Source organism: Thamnophis sirtalis, unplaced genomic scaffold, assembly GCF_051295495.1.
Source record: "Thamnophis sirtalis isolate CommonGarterSnake01/CBP01778 unplaced genomic scaffold, rThaSir2_p1.2 scaffold_5, whole genome shotgun sequence".
Taxonomy (NCBI): domain Eukaryota; kingdom Metazoa; phylum Chordata; class Lepidosauria; order Squamata; family Natricidae; genus Thamnophis; species Thamnophis sirtalis.
Genome location: NW_028261385.1, coordinates 34406819 through 34419974, shown reverse-complemented (window position 1 = coordinate 34419974; position 13156 = coordinate 34406819). Strand labels below are relative to the sequence as shown.

Sequence of the window (13156 nt, the reverse complement as noted above, 5' to 3'; positions counted from 1 at the left end):
TAGTATTGAATAACTTATTTAAAAAGATCAAGAACTTGCAGAAGAAATAATGGGACTTTCTGCTTTAGATTGTTAAAAAATAAACCTTAAACAAACTGATTAATAAATTAAATTGAGAAATAAATTCTGTGATTTTATTTTCTCAATGTTTGCCTTTTCTGAAAAGTAATCATAGTGAATGGTTAGTCTGCATATCTACAGATAATTTTGGATAGCTGCACCTTTGGGTTTACAAACAATATTAATGTTAGTTTTTCTGAATTTATTGACAGATATAGTTCTGTGGATTTTTTTGTACATTTTCTTCACCAAGATCAGTATTTTTAGAGCTTCATATGATTAGATCTTGACATGTCAAAGACCATTCAAATATCTCAAAAGAAAAGGATTTCTTCTATTGCCATCTATAGAGAAGCAAGAATTAGGGATTTTTTTGCAAATCCTCAGTTCCCCCTGCAGCACTCAAATCCAGATGCTAAACAGTGACTTTTCAAAGTAGTTTCAAAACAACAGGAGGCAGGAGAAAGGGGTAAATAATCTAAATATACTTTTTCCAGTTTCTTCCATGAATATCTTTTGAATTGAATTATATTTTTAAAATGTCAAAAGTGGGTGGCGAGGAGGGGATGAAGTAGGAAAACTTCTATTATAACTGCATGGCTCCACTACATTTGAAAGTATAATCCAGAGCATATTATCACTGCTATTTAGTGCACGCATCTGTTGAGGACTCAAAAATGACAAAACGCGTGTTAAGGCTAACTCTACCTTTTCATATTTATCCTGTAATATTCTGTTCAAGTACATAAAAGGCAGAATTTGCATCATGATGTCATGGCAGGTATTTTGCATAAGGCCCCCTGCAGATACCTTGTGCTATTTACTTTGCAGTGATGTGCTGTTTTATATGAAATTACTTTCTAAAAATGTAGTACAACCTTACATCTTAATCATGCCTGCTCAGAAAAGAAGCTGTTTATAGAAATGTATAAATCATGTCAGAGATTACAAAACATTTCAATGGTATTGCAAATATAATTATGTCCTGCATCATAAAACAATAAATATAAAAGGCTAATTAAATAATAAACTAAGTTGATAACTACACTGATTTTTTAAGAATATCCAAATCAGTATTTTTTTTTAAATTTACACGATAACTAGATAGCTTCAAGATAAGAATGTAATTACCTATTGAATTAAATACGTGCATTCTCATGCCAGCTGGTAGCTTTTTTTCGCTTAAATGGATATTCTCTATATTTTGGTCTGTGGTGTTAGTCAGCATCACCTGTACAGATACCATCTGATCACTATAAATGCACGGCTGTCTTGAGAAGTGATAATTGGCTGCTAATCCTTTTCCACTCATTCGGTGAAGGAGTTCATGAGATTTCATTGGCACGAAGAAGGGTGAAGTGACCTGTTATACGTGAAAAACAATTTTGTGATTACAGACTACTAAATAATTGTGAACAATCAAATATAAACATTCATTCATTTTTCACAATGTTGAATTGCTCATCTCCCTCAGAGAGGGACTCCAGGTGGGATGTAATAAAATGTTGGAATGTAAAAACAGTATACAAAAACTTAAAATTTTTAAAGGAGGTAAAGATAATTGCAAACTGTTAAAAATTACTTAAAAGGCAAAGGGAGGGCTCTCAGGGCACCAGCCAACTCCATGGCTATATATTCCACTGCATTTAGCAATAGCAATAGCAGTTAGACTTATATACCGCTTCATAGGGCTTTCAGCCCTCTCTAAGCGGTTTACAGAGTCAGCATATTGCTGCCAACAACAATCCGGGTCCTCATTTTACCCACCTCGGAAGGATGGAAGGCTGAGTCAACCCTGAGCCGGTGAGATTTGAACAGCCGAACTGCTGAACTGCAGTCAGCTGAAGTAACCTGCAGTGCTGCATTTAACCACTGCGCCACCTCGGCTCGGCTCCCACACAAGGCCGCAGAACCATGTTGTAACTACTTTTGGGAATGCAAGGAGAGTAGGGGGAGGTCTGCCTCACTCCTGAGGAGAAAATATTCCAAAGAATGGGGACAATGGCAGAGAAGGCTCTCTTCTTAGACCATGCCAGTTGGAAGTCTTTAATTGATGGGATCTGCAACATACCTTCCCTGCCTGATTGGATGGAATGGGTTGACAAAGACAATTCCATAGGTAGCTTGGCCCCATCAGACAATATTACATTCTATGTGCAGCTAGTATTTCATGAAATTCTGTTTTACTTCATCAGACTGAACACCATTCTCAGTTGAAATGTTTCTGTGATATTTTTAATAACAAGCAGAAAATTATCAAAGGCATTTTAAAGTTACAATGGAAAACCATTACTTTTGATATTCTGGAAGACGTTCAAGACCTGGCTATGTTTTCCTGGGGACTTTCCGGGAAACTATAAGACGGTTCCATTGCTGATCTGGTTGTCCTTATCCTCTCTTTGTCTAGGGTTTATATCTGTTTTTTATAATATTTAGCTGTTAAAGTGTTTTTATACCTTTTATATTGTTTTTGTGCATAATTTTATCCACTTGCGTGCACCACTCAAGTACTTTCGGTGAGATAGGCAATTATAATCAATAGTAGTAATTGTTAGAGGGATCTTGGAGTGCTAGTGGACAACCATTTAAATATGAGCCAGCAGTGTGCAGCAGCTGCCAAAAAAGCCAACACAGTTCTAGGCTACATAAACAGAGGGATAGAATCAAGATCACATGAAGTGTTAATCCCACTTTATAATGTCTTGGTAAGGCCACACTTGGAATACTGCATTCAGGTTTGGTCGCCACGATGTAGAAAAGATGTGGAGACTCTAGAAAGAGTGCAGAGAAGAGCAACAAAGATGATTGGGGACTGGAGACTAAAACATATGAAGAATGGTTGCAGGAACTGGGTATGTCTAGTTTAATTAAAAGAAGGACATGGGGAGACATGTTAGCAGTGTTCCAATATCTCAGGGGTTGCCACAAAGAAGAGGGAGTCAAACTATTCTCTAAGGCATCTGAGGGTAGAACAAGAAGTAATGGGTGGAAACTAATCAAGGGGAGAAGCAACTTAGAACTGAGGAGAAATTTCCTGACAGTTAGAACAATTAATCAGTGGAACAGCTTGCCTCCAGAAGTTGTGAATGTCCCAACAGTGGAAGTCTTTAAGAAGATGTTGGCTACCCATTTGTCTGAAACAGTATAGAGTTTCCTGCCTAGGCAGGGGGTTGGACTGGAAGATCTCCAAGGTCCCTTCCAACTCTGCTATTGTATATACATTTGATTAATTAATAAATAAAACAATAAGAAAATAAACGTCAGAGAAAGTCACTGGCTTCTCCAGTGCTTTCTAACAAGCAATGTCAATGGGGAAGCCAGATTCACTTAACAACTGTGTTATTAACTTAACAACTGTTGTGTTTAACTTAACAACAACAACTGTTGTGGTTAACTTAACAACAACAAAGCCCTTCATGGTATTGGACCTGGGTACTTGAGAGACCGCCTGCTGCCAATTACCTCCCAAAGACCCATTAGATCACACAGGGTTGGCCTCCTCCGGGTTCCGTCTACTAGCCAATGTCATCTGGCTACTACCCGGGGGAGGGCCTTCTCTGTGGCAGCTCCGGCCCTTTGGAACGAACTCCCCGCAGAGATTCGGACCCTCACCTCTCTCCAGGCCTTCCGAAAAGCCGTTAAAACCTGGCTGTGTCGGCAGGCCTGGGGTTGATGAGTTCCCTTCCCCCCTCGATCTGTGTGGCTGTTGGTTGTTTTTAAATGCCTGTATTTGTAGTTTTTTGTGTTCCCCTTTCTCTCCTTGGGTTTGTGCGCCGCCCTGAGTTCCGTTGGGAATAGGGCGGCATATAAATAAAATGAAACCAAACCAAACCGAAACCAAACCAAACTGTGGCAAGAAAGGTTGTAAAATGGGGCAAAACTCACTTAACTACTGACTTGCTTATTAGCAACAGAAATTCTGGGTTCACTTATGGTTGTCAGTTGAGGAGTAACTGCAAAGTGAATAAATTAATATAACTACTGGATAGCATAGACTTAGAGTAATGGATTTATTATTTTACTACATAAATATTTCATTAAAGTATTTGTAGACTGTTTCTTATTTTTACAAAGCCTGATGTGATTTACAGCTGCAGTGAAATGGTTACATTAAATCAAACACTTCAGTAAAAAAAAAAATACTAAGAAATGCATTGGAAAAATAAACATTAAAAAATGAGTTTTCATGAAACAGATAAAACATCCCAGTGTGCAGACTTGGTATATTGCAAAGGGAAAATAATGGAAAGTAATTCCAAAAAAATATTAACATTCTAGGAGGTATTCTTATTGTTCTCTGGGCTTGGTTTTTCTTGCAGACATTTCATTAGCACACTAGGTTACATCATCAATACTCTGGCATAGGCAAATGAGAAAATGGTGGTTGATTATATATAGCAGCTTGTCCTACCAATCCTATGTGGATAGGAGGATATTGTTTTTATTTGACTACTCTTGCTTGTTTGGTGCCGTTTCCTGCTTCTCTGATTATCTAAGTTGTATAGTACTTTAGCATGAATTATGGTACTCAAGATAATTTTCAACTGAGAAAGGATGGAACTGTTTTTTTTTAGCACTGGTTCAATTAAATTGTTCAAAAAACAGAAATACAGGGTTTAATGCATTAACATGCATTTAGCTACAGTATGATAACCAAAAACAAATCCCACTAGCATATAGTTAAGAAAATCACCTATATACTTTTGTATGTTTGTGGAAAATAACCAATCAATTCAGTAGACATATTAAAGGAAATCTATGTGCCTGTAGATACAGAAACAAGCCACACATATTTTATCAGTTTATTACAGTAAGCAAATAAGCGTGGAATGAGAGTGCACATAACTGTCTACTTAGTGCTTACTGAAACATTTATAAGAGCTGTTATCTCACTAATAACAGACAGACAGCATACAATTTTAGAAAGGAAAAAGCTTCATATTTTCAACACTTCACTAAAAAGCAACTGAAGAGTGTAAAATGAAAAATACTCTGTGCAGTTAGCTGGTAATGGACCATATTATCAACTCAAGTTAGATTTATATGATACAAACTAATCACTAATAGTTATTTTATGATATGGTATGTCTGATTCTTAGGGGGTAGATTTAAGATTAAAATCATAAAATGTTTAATGCTTAAGCTGACTAAAATATAGATTAAAAACAAAAAAGAACATGTATAATTCAAGCTGCTAAACACTGAGATAGTCTTGCAAAAATATGCAATCCAGAAGTCAAATGAGGGCAAATTAATGTGCTGCAATGAGAAGTCATCTTGCAAATTAGTTTTGGGGCTGAAACTGGGTTATAGCTTTCTGTGATAAAACATTCCAAAACTTTCCCAATTTTAGAAATTTATAAAATCATTCCAGATCATTTATCTTTATGATGAAATTCAGAAAATAATTTTAAATTTCAGGATTAAACAGGCCTAGAGTCTGTATTAGAATTACAAGAGGAGAGAACAGAAAGTGATACTACTAGCTTAATACTTTTAAGGTGTCTTTCTGCACAAGAGTTAAAGATTCCAAAAGTAAAACATCTGAAACAAAAAAGGACCACATTGCACAACTTGGAACCACATGTTCCACCTACCACCTAGAGGCAAACCACTAAGCACCAGTTAAATTACCTCTTGTTATCTCTCTGGGACTGCAAAAACATAAGGCTAGCAAGCGTATACCATATTTTTTATAAGATGCACCTTTTTCCTTCAAAAAAGAGGCTGAAAATCTGGGTGCGTCTTACACTGAATACAGCATTTTTTGCCTCCCGAAATCCCACCCCCTTCACCAAAATGGCCATGCATAGCCTCTAGGAAGCTTTCAGGGTGCTCCTGGGGGCTGGGGAGGGCAAAAATGAGCAAAAAAAGGGCTGTTTTTTGCTCAATTGTACCCCCCCCCACCCTATAAGCTTCCTAAAGGCTACCCATGCCCTTTAAAAAAAACGGGCCTGTTTTTGTGAAAAACGGGCCATTTTTGAGAGGGTTTGAAGAGTGCAAAAACTTTTTTCAATTTGCCTCTTCAAAACCTTGGTGCGTTTTATACTCTGAAAAATACGGTACATATATATCCACTCCTTTGGGCTTGGCAGATCAGAAGTTGACACATTTATTTCCCTCTATAGGTTGCCACATAATAAAGCACTGAACTGATGTAAAATTGAAGGTTAAAAGAATTACATTTCTTTGCAGGTTACAAAGTATGTATTATTATTTGTGCATTCAGAGACTTAATTCAATTTCTCCCAGTAGTTTGAACATTTGCATGCATTTTTAATTTTTAAAAAGTACCCATTATTTGAATAAAGATAATTGCTATTTCAGTGCACCTTTTTCGAAATGAAAATATTACTGAAGTAATTGCAAATTTGTTCTATTGAGTCATGCCCAGAAAGGTTTGTCTTAACTATAGGCTGTAGCTTTTCATAAGGTTTTATCATGCCCATATTGAATATATGAAACTGTTAGGAAGTAGTATCTGACTCTCTCCAATGAAGCACCATTAATATATTAATGGTTATTGCCATTAAGTTATTGCTTAATATCATCACGCTCCAAAAAAAATCATGATCTTGAATATTACTTGGATTCAAATTCTTGGGTAAGAAAAAACCAGCTGAAATTGTTTTTAGACCAAACTGAAGTGATACTGGTCAGTAGGACATCCTGCTTAAGAATTCAGATTCAGTCGGCTTTGGAACTGGCTACATTACACACTTAGTAGGGTGTTCCTTGAAACTACACTAGCCATCCATCATCAGGACTCAATAGCTGTTTCCACAACTTGATTTTGTGTGTAACTATTTGCTTTTCCTAAATCAATATAAAATAGTCATTTGTGCTCTGGCCATTACTGTAACAAATTTAGAATGTTTCAATGCCATTTATATAGGACTCCTTTTAGAAGTGTCTAGAGTTTGAACTAATAGGAAATGTGTTATCTAGACTGTTTACTATTTTTGCATCGTGTTTGTTAGGTAAGCTCCCCGTTGGGAGAGTGTGTACGTTCAGAGAAGCATTGTGAGAGTTGTGTTAGAGAACACACAAACCAGCATGCAGAGACACTGCAGTTTAAAAAGGCTTTTACTTTCGTGGAAATAGAGGTATCACAGTCCATCAAACAGTCCAAGTCATACGCGGATAAGACAGTCAATCATCAATGTCTTTCAGTTAAGGGATAATCCAAATAACATAGTCCATAATCATACAAACAGTCCGGTACTCAAAGTTTGCTAGCAGTTGCCAAATGTACAATAGCTCACGGCACTTTCTAACAGCCAGCTTCCAAAACACTCGGATCAGATCAGCCCAGCATCTAACAAACAGAGAGCTAATAGTCACTCTGGCTCCCTCTTATGGCCAATTGAGGAAAACAGCAACCAATCATATTTTACAGTAGGCTTTCAGTAGGTTCAGCATTAAACCTGGCTAATTGATTTACACTATATGCTATGTCGGGCCTTGACCAATTACTCAGATATGATAAGTTACCAATCAATGATCGATAAATACCTTTATCAAACACAGGGCTTTTTACATCATCATGGCTAAATTTAGTGATTAATGTCACTCCAACACTCCAAAGTTCTACAGTTCTTTTCTGCTAACAATGCATAGTGCCGTTATTATAATTTCAAACATTTCAAACTTGAAACTGCTTGGATCTTGACTATCTGAAGGACTTCCTGGTTCATTATGAACTACTCCTATTACTATGATTTATGTATTAACATATAGAACTCCTGAGTATAATCAGCATTCTGATGAAATTCCAGTTCAACTCTGTAGCCCTAATAGAGTACCGTATATTTGCTGCAGAGGAAACTGGAATTTCTTTTTATTCTTTCTTACTTTACTTTTATACTTACAACTGTTCATTTAACAGTGACCTATGACCCATCCTCAAAGTTGCACTGCAATATCATCCCATGGTCACATGATCACAATTTGGGAAGTTGGCAACTGGCTGATATTTATGATGATTGCAGCATCTTGCGATGACATGATCATGATTGCAACCTTTCCTGCTGTCTGATCAACAGTCAATTGAGTTGATTTGCTTAATAACTGCATAATTCACTTAATGACCATGATAAAATGGTAATAAAATAAGGTCCAATCACGTGATGAATCACTTAATGACATCACTTAACAAAAATTCTGGTCCCAATTCTGGTTGTAAGATTACCTGCACTTAGATTTACTACTAACATTTCTAAGAATTAAAAGCTAATATAATTGCTTTAATTACTTTTATAAAATGGAGTTCCAAATATTACATATAGTCTGGTAAATAAATGGAAACGAAATCAAAGAACAAAACAAAACCTAGAACTGAATCATTCACTCCACATGTCACTGAATTCCTATGGTTTACTTTCATACCTAAGTAAGTATATAATTTTGTTTAAAATATCCTCTTTCCAGAGAAATATAATTCACCAATTTTTCTAAAAGTTTATCATGGTTTTTTACAAGACATAGCTGAAAGCTTTATACTGATATACTTCATAAAGCCAAACCCTCCAAGTGTCCTGGGAATGTAAAGAGCAGTAACGCAAATGTGACTTGCGCCAGCAGAGTGCCTTGAAACATGAATCATGAATATTAAGTTAGTCTGTCATGTGCCACAGATTTCTTTTGAAATAGCTGATTTCACTCAAATAAGCAGAATACTTTGCTTCTATAAATATTTTCTACATACTTCTCCAAACCAATGTAATTAATCTGCAACATTTCCCACTCACAATATAACAATATCACCTTTTGTTAAAAGTAGTAATTAAGGAGTTAAATTACATTTACTCTCCCCCCCCGCCCAAAAAAACTGAACCCTTTTAATGGTTTTTCTGTCCTACTTTCCACAAAGTCCCTAAGTATTTGAATTATTTAAAAAAAATCACTCCAATTGAAATAAATTATCTACGTGGTTATTGAATGTCAGAATACCATGAAACTGGGGAAAACATACTAAATATAGAAAGAGGCACCACTAAATGGCAAATTTTGCAGATTACTTCAATAATCATCAAATTTGTAAGAGTAACTTTTCACTGTCCAGAGGAGTGATGCTGAATCTGGTTTGGATGAGACTGAATGCCCTATAAAGGATCTAGTGGCTTGGAGTTGCTTTTAGATCTATTTCTGAACTTAGAAATATAAGATCCTTTATCATTTCATCTGTTGTTGACAATGGCAGCTCAGTTTGGGACTGAATTGGTCTCACTACAAAAACCCATGCTATGGTAACCCTTTGTCATGTATCATCCCCACCTCTCCCTCCCTCCCTTCCTCTCTCATATGGATACACCACACAATTATTTATTAACTTCATTCAATGTCCCATTCCAAGTTAGTATCAATTTCTAAAGTCTTTCACTGCTTGGGATCACAGTGCTTGGCAAAATTTCTCTTCCCATATATCCCATATTTTCTTGCTCATGCGTAATATCAATATATTTTTAAAAAGATCTGAAGCAGTAAGCAAAAGGTTTTAAATAAACATTAGTCTTTCACCTGAGTTAAAAGAATCCATTGGGTAAAAAAACTCTGTACTCATAAAGAATATTGATTTCAATGGAATACAATATCCAATATAATTATTAACCTCCCATTATTTATTATTATTATTATTGTAAGCAATCACTGAGCTGTTAATTATATAGTGTAGTAAAAATAAGCCACTTGCAAGCAATATTTAAAGATCATGGTGGAAAAAAGAATCAGTGCAGATGTAATTATTATGATTGGTTAATTGTGTGGGATCCAGATTTAATCATTAGACTCAGTAAAATCAATATTACTTAAATTAATCATTCTTAAGTATGATTAGGCCTAGATCCAACTTTCATTTATCAATTTGATTTTAAAAACTGTAGCAAAAAGATGTATGCTCTTGGCAATCAAAAACAAGATTCTCACAAACCCTTCCCCTTTATTTAAAAGGAAAAAGAGATGACATTATAGAAATCTTGATAGCTGATACTTTTACTTCAGCTTCTAATTTATGTAATGTTTAGTAGGAAGGAACTTCCTATTTCACTTGCTAAAGCCTTTTAATAGACAGGGAGGTGCTTATTTGCCTGATAAAGGAGAAATGAGAAATATTTGGAGCGGGTAACATTTTGTAATCTATCATCTACTCATTCAGGTTCTGAAAAATTCACAGCAAAAGACTTTTCCAAATCTATTACAAAGCTCACACACTGATAAAAATTCCAACATATTATGAGACATACATTTATATAAGAGACATTTGGAATTCCTCACAAAAATATCATTTCATTTACACATAACTGTCAAAGCCAATCACATCTTACCCAAAGTAAACTTGAGTTTGTTACTTTTATAGGATACTTTCTATCACCACAAGATGGTCACATCTCAGATATAACATTGGATTGCAGCAAATCAGCATGTGTACACAAATGCCTATGGATTTTATATGGCCCTGGAGCCTTTTGTAAGTAACACAAGAGTATGGTGCTTTGCAACCTGTCACCTTTTCTTCCTTGCCTGCTTGTTAAAAAGCAAGATTTTAATCCAGGGCTGTCAAACTCGTGGCCTGTGGTTCAGATACATCATGCGCTGGTCACACCCACACCTAGTTTAGCAAAGGGGAGGAAAGTCCCAATACATCATGTGACAATGCGAGTTTTCAGCCCTGCTTAAACTCGTCCCTCAAAATCCGCCAAATTCAGTAGGATCAGTGAATCTGATAGTTACCAAAGAGTATTTGTGAAAAACAATAGCAAAAACAAAAGCCCCTTAAGACAGTGCTGAGCAACTTATATAGTTTGGAGGTTATATGCTGTACTCAGGTGATATAGGAACATGCAGACAAATACTCAATTCAGAACATAATTTTGTATATCCAGAGGGAGATATTTGCTGCAGGAAAAAAAATTATGTAATATTTTGCATGTGAAATTATTAGTGGTATATTAGGTAAATATTATTCAAAAATCCCAGAACTTAATTATAAATGCAATCTAGCTGATGCCACTGGTACCACCATTTATGACCCTAGTAAATAAACCCTATACTTATGAACACATTTCCTTGAATTAATTTTGTACTCTGCCACTGACCATTACCTTAATTTCATATTTTTCTTTGAATTCTTTGCTTTTACAAGCACCATAAAGGCCTATGGGGAAAAAGCTTCAAACTGCATATTATCTCTACTGACAAACTCAACATTTTATGAAGAGCTTCTGCTCACTCTGACATCTCCTTACCTTCTGTAAATAAGAAACAATTCATTTTGTAGCCTTGACTTTAAAGCCCAGCCTTTTCACTTTTTTTCTTTTTCTAAACAAGTGACAACGAACAAGGAAGCTGATTGAAGGGGTCCATTATGTATCAACTTAAAGAAAGGCAAAGTGATTGATGAAACTAGCAGTCACCTTCACTGCTAACTACTGCACCTGTATCCTTTTTGTCAAATGACCTGAAAATCCTGCTGACAGTTTCACATTCACTACAAGGATACACTGTAGTTTTGAATACTTTTATTTGCCTTCAAGACTTCAGGTGTAAGTTTTTGGAGCCTAAATTAGGTTTTCAAACTTTTCAATCATACATTATTAAACCTCCATTTTTATGGGTTACTGCACACATTGTCTTAGAAGAAGTGGTACTAGCAGGTGAAATGTAGTCTTATCACAATTATTTAACATAAAATAATGCAATGCCTGGTTATTAGATCAGCAAAATACTTTAACTACAAAAGGTTGCTAATTTGAGATAATTACTGTGTTCATGGAATCTTTTTCTACTTCCTGAAAGCCCAGAGCAACAAAATCAACGCATGCAATATTAATTTTAGGTTACCAATAATTATTTCAATTTATATTTAATTGTATTGCATAACAAATTTCAGAGACTTTTTGAAGATACTGAATAACAGATTTATTGCTCTTTTAGTGAAGAAATGTGATACATTTCCTCAATGTGGGAATCTAAACTACCAACAATTCCTGTGTTCTATATCCTATTAGGAAAAAAGTGGATTAAAAGAACTAGTATTAATTTCAGCAAACAAATTTCAACAAATTTCAGCGAAGAAAAATCCACAGTTGATTAAGAGAATGAACGGTAGTTATTTTTTTCAATAATGATAATATGCTATATATGAATAAAAAATTGAAAATTGCCCCTAAATTCCTTTTTCACCAAATTTGTAATGAGAAATAAGAAGCTAGCATGTGTTTAGAATAGAATAGAACTTTATTGTCAGTTTAAATGTACACTAATCAACATACATTAAATTGAAATTGTGTTGCATTTAGACCTCAAAGGATAACAATTATGCGTATACCCACATACGCACATATATATGACAAGGAGAAACATGACTTTATGACTTAAATGACGTGCCCTTTAACCTGGAAAACCTATTAAACTGAGGGGGAACTTTTAACCTTTGAATGAAGGAGCAATTGATTACCTGCTGATTAAGGCAATTAAAACTTCTGATATTAAAAAGTAGTTATGTTTACTTATTAGAGTCACTTTTTATACAATTATTAACACTAGGTTTTTTCTTTCTTATATGAAAACTTAATACATTTATTACTAAATCCAGTACTCTGTTCTTTTTATTTTCTTTTTAAAATCTACCAGGCAATAGGATACTTGAGAGGCCAGAAAATCTCCAAAGGAGCCGATATGTTCTGTGTGGGACACAGCACCATTTCCTCCGGGCATTTATTACCTGTTAAAAACCAATCTTTTGGTGAGTGGCAGTTCAGGGTTTTTGAGAGCAAGCTGCAATATTTCTTCGGGTCTGCAGAGTCATAATTAAAGCTGAACTGAGTGGAATTGGAGAGGGAAGGTCAGCGAGGTGCCGTATGAGAGATGAGGCTGGGCTGATGGGCACCAAATGAACAAATTATGATGGGCCCCACTCAATGTGATGAGGTCAAATGCTTGTTTCTACCCACTGACAGTTCAATTTCCCTGCAATGTCTCTCGGTTCTCTATGAGCTAATTATGAATGAAAAGTTATCAACTGCCTGCACCAAAAGCTACTTAAATACCTTTTCTCCAAGCTTTTAATGTCAAAATATTGTAAAGAACAGCACATTGG

The 13156-nt window shown here is 35.5% G+C and overlaps 1 protein-coding gene across 1 annotated transcript in view; it reads right to left on the bottom strand.

Annotated features, from left to right (window-relative positions):
- Positions 1-13156, bottom strand: part of AP3B1 (adaptor related protein complex 3 subunit beta 1) — a 144668-nt gene that overhangs the window by 34029 nt on the left and 97483 nt on the right. The window contains exon 23 of the mRNA XM_087715613.1: positions 1192-1423. Coding sequence (XP_087571739.1) covers positions 1192-1423 — 232 coding nt within the window. The remainder of the gene's footprint in view (positions 1-1191; positions 1424-13156) is intronic.